The 4,339-nt window shown below is 39.5% G+C and overlaps 1 protein-coding gene across 1 annotated transcript; it reads right to left on the bottom strand.

The window, feature by feature from the left end:
• Window positions 1-744: 744 nt before the first annotated feature.
• Window positions 745-1,695, bottom strand: LOC113343372 (glycine-rich cell wall structural protein 1.8-like). Its single transcript, XM_026587590.1, has one exon. The coding sequence runs from the start codon at window positions 1,627-1,629 to the stop codon at window positions 913-915; it is 717 nt and encodes a 238-aa protein (XP_026443375.1). The 5' UTR covers window positions 1,630-1,695; the 3' UTR covers window positions 745-912.
• Between the last annotated feature and the right edge of the window lie 2,644 nt (window positions 1,696-4,339).

Here is a 4,339-nt window from a genome sequence, read left to right as displayed (position 1 = left end):
CCCAACAGTGGATGTTTTAATCGTAACTTGTTTATTTTATGTCAGATTTCAGTGATTTTTGGCTCGCTGGAATTCTATTTTGGTTCCCTACAGGACGGAGGTAGCGACTCCTAGTATGCCTGATGCAGGTGGACCGAGTGAACTGGTTTTCTTCCATTCTCCATTTAATCTTGGCTTTCCAAACTTATAATATATCACTTCTTTTAGCTCTTTCAAACCATTTTTGTTGATTTGAATAATTCACCTAACTTGAGGCATAAAATCAAAATAAAGAATAATACATGCAAAAACCACGTCGAAACAAATATCAATTTGACACGACGAATATGTGGTCTGGATCATTACATCTATATTTATCCGCGCAGAATCTCATGCAACAACGAAGTTCCTTATTAGAATTTGGAACAGAAATGTTGTCAAAACATAAAATGTGACCAAATAGGCAATAGGTAGTTCAGCTTTGGTTGAATATTCCATGTAATTCCAGACAACATAATTCCTTGTTTTCCTTGAAGGATAAAATCACAACCGAACAATCCCCCATATTCTGCAATTCGGCCATCAATTGCCCTTGGGTTAACAATAACGAAACTGTCCTTTGGTTATAAGTGTGAAGGTTGTGGTATCATTTCAAGTCAAGGTCCAAGGATGACTACCTTATAACGTTAAGAGCACAGTTATAAAACGATAGAGCACAATCGTTTCTTAAGGCATAATTGATACCCAGCAGCTAGACATTAAAATACTTTAATGTGATCTTTTAGCTCAAGTTCATTTTATTTATTTATGATATAAATTGATAATATTACAAACCATTCATAATTAATTAACTGGTAATATGATTAACAGTCCTTTCTTTGTTTCGCCTATTAATTTAATAACCGGGATGATATTTTTGTATAGTAGTATAATTTAGTAGCCACCACCACCATGACCACCCCCTTCACCACTTCCACCACCACTGCCATAGGCAGCTCCATGTTCACCTCCTGCGGCATACCCTGAACCACTACCACCACCTCTTCCGTATCCACCACCATGCCCTCCTCCAGAGCTACCACCGCCTTCACCTCCACCGACTCCACCTCCACTACCGTATCCTGCACCGTGATCTCCTCCAGCACCATATCCACCACCACCTCCGCTACCGCCACCGCCACCATCACCGGCACCATGCTCACCTCCAGCACCATAACCGGAACCACCACCGGCCCCTCCTCCACTTCCATAACCACCACCACCTCCACTACCACCGCCGCCACCCGCACCACCGCCATTTTCACCTCCAGCACCATATCCAGCATCCCCACCACTACCACTTCCAGCACCATACCCTGCACCATGTTCTCCACCGGCACCATATCCTGCACCGCCGCCTCCACCACTACCTCCTCCACCACCATGTGCTCCAGCAGCAGCTCCATAACCTGCACCTCCACCTTGTCCACCACCAGCACCATATCCTGCTCCATGTTCTCCTACTAATCCAACTCCAGCTGGACGAGAATGAAAAGCTAAGCCAGCTTCTTCCTCCGGAGGAACAGTAAGGAGATTTCTAGCAGCAGAACAGATGCTCAACCCTACTAACAGAATGAAAACAACGCTCCTTACTCTCTTATGAACAGCCATTTCTTAAGCTAATATTAGACAGAAGAGAATGTGTATGATAAATCGGTGAGGATGCTAGGAGATGGGGAGCTGGTATTTATAGAGTTTGGAGGGGATCCGTCCATAATCGTGTTGCATGCGCTTGAGTTGGAGGAAAAAAAAGAGAGCAATGGTGGAGAGTTAATGCACATGCAAATGCTATCTCGTTGGGCCCATTTTTACACCATCACTTGCATACACTAATTAGTAGAAGTAGAAGATAGTGTGATTTTGCTGTTGGCCATCTAGAATAGTGAGTACATGCATGTACAATATTTCTTAATTTATTTATTATCCGCCGGAAAGAAAAATGGTCTCTTCGCTGGATGTGTCCATTTTGAGCTAAGGTTTTGAGATCATTTTCTACTTCACCAAACTTTTCTTATCCTAATAAGTGGTATATATATCATGGTATAATAAAGAAATGGATGTCTACTCATTTAAATCCCCTTTCGCACATGATCATAGTCTTTTTTTTGTTTTGTTTTGTTTATATCATCAATATTCAACAACACTGATCTCTGACTTAAATTCATAAGTAAATTAGCTAATTATTCTTGGAGAATATTGTGTTCGCCCTCACCTAATCTGGGTACAAATTCTTCCATTTCTTAGTGGAAGCACTTGGTGTGGGTTGAAAATGCAATTTTGTGTGGGTTGAAAAAAGCCCGGCTAAATTGGGGTCTACGGATTTCTTCATCCACCCAATAGAGAATGATAAGGGGTGTTTAAACATTGTAAAAATACTAAACTAATCCTTAAAGAAACCTTAATTATTCTAATACAAATACAAATACAAAATCATAACTTAATTAACAAATACAAAAATCATTAATCAAAACTCAATTTATTTTTCAATTTCCATCAAAACCAAAACTAAATCCTAATCAATCACAAACAACAATTAAAATCTTCTTTTGTTGTTTGTAAAAAGAAAACTCAAAAACAGACAATTCAAGTGATTGAGTTAAATCCCTTCAAACCATTCCTCTAAGAGATACTCTACAATGATTTACCTCTAAATCTTAAAAATTCACTCATCAAATTTTCTGAAAATCCACCCAGAATCGGTTTATATATTAAGCACAGTAACCCGATTGTAATCTTAATCGGATTTTAATGTGAACCTACATAAACCGATTCTGGGTTGATGTGATGAACATCAACTGTAATCAGATTACATTAGTACACACATAAACCGATTAAGATTACAATCGGGTTACTGTTGACCACGTTTAATCCGATTGTTTAGTTAAAAATCTCTGTACCCTTTTCTTCCAATAATTGGATTACATTATCCTCCATATAAACCGATTATGAAAAAGCTGCAACAAACTAACTCCAGAATCGGACTCAATAAACGAATAAGAAGTCCGATTTTGTTACAAATTTCTATAAATGAGCCCAAGTTACCAAAAAAAAGAAAACCACTTTCATTCTTAAAGGTTGGTTCAAGTTTGCAAAATACAATATAAGAAAGCGACAAAATATAAGCATCCGATAGATCAAGTTTTTAACATAAGGAAAATACTCATTCCAACAAATGGAGACCATTGAATTGACCCGGCTCGATCAATTCCTCCCATCACCTCATGTTGGGATCGTATTGTTTTAGCCACTTCTTGGTGAGCTCCGTGACCTCATTTAACTTATCTACCGGTGGTAATGGACAATCATCACGTACTCTAAGACCGATATAATGTACGTTGTTATGGTTGAATAAAACAATTCTCCGATCCTTAAGCGATTCATCCCGAATGGTGTATTTTGGTGCGTATGTATAGCATGATCCCTTACCAAATAGATGAACAACGCAACTCCACGTTTCCGCCAAGAGATGACCACATAGAGGCATTTGCATCCAATGCTCTCGGGTAATTAGTCAATTCCCCTTTGGCCCTTGTACTCTAACAACCGTTTCTTCAAAACTCACTTCTTTGTCTTCTCTTGTTCTTTTTTCCTTCATCATCGCTATGTAAAATTCTTTCTCTTCTTGTAGGCGCAACGCCATCATCTTTCTAAAATATCGACATTGGGTTAGGTTGTCATCGTTCGCCAAACCTATATAGCCTATTTGTTCCGATGAAACGTGATAATCACAATTTCCATCCGCATCCACGTCGTCGGTGGATAACACATAGGGCTTAATGATTTCAGGAAGTTTCGAGTAATACTCCTCGAATATGGTGTAACAAGTTCGATAGGGTCTACCTCGTTCATCCCTAGGAGTGCTTCCATCACCAAGAGCGGCCCTTAGAGTCACCATAAAACCCTTTTGTCTTCCTTCTCCCTTCCATTCACGTAACCTTGATACTCGTGTTGTACTCGCTTGACTCTCTTGAGAAGGAACGAATAGATTGTTTGGCGCTTGACTCTCTTGAGAAGGATCGATTGGATCCACATGTTGCGAAGGAGCGCTACTTTTCCCACTTTCTCCCTTATTTGGTCGACCCCTTTTCTATTAGTCGGCGCCTCTTCATTATCAATTTGTGAAGGAACATTTGAAACATTTGTATTGGCTTGTGCGCTATTTGTCCCATTTTCTCCCTTTCTTGGTCGACCCCTTTTATTTAGAACCTTCACCTCTTCATATTTAGCGTCTTCATTCTCATGTATACAAAGGATTCTTTTATGACTCAACAACGGGGTTTTTCCGGTACTAATTGCAACCTTAAACTCTTTCCTTTCTTCC

This window comes from Papaver somniferum, unplaced genomic scaffold (genome assembly GCF_003573695.1).
Source record: "Papaver somniferum cultivar HN1 unplaced genomic scaffold, ASM357369v1 unplaced-scaffold_57, whole genome shotgun sequence".
In the NCBI taxonomy this organism is placed as follows: Eukaryota; Viridiplantae; Streptophyta; class Magnoliopsida; order Ranunculales; family Papaveraceae; genus Papaver; species Papaver somniferum.
The sequence above is the reverse complement of the archived record's forward strand: the minus strand, read 5'-3'. Positions and strand labels throughout refer to the sequence as shown.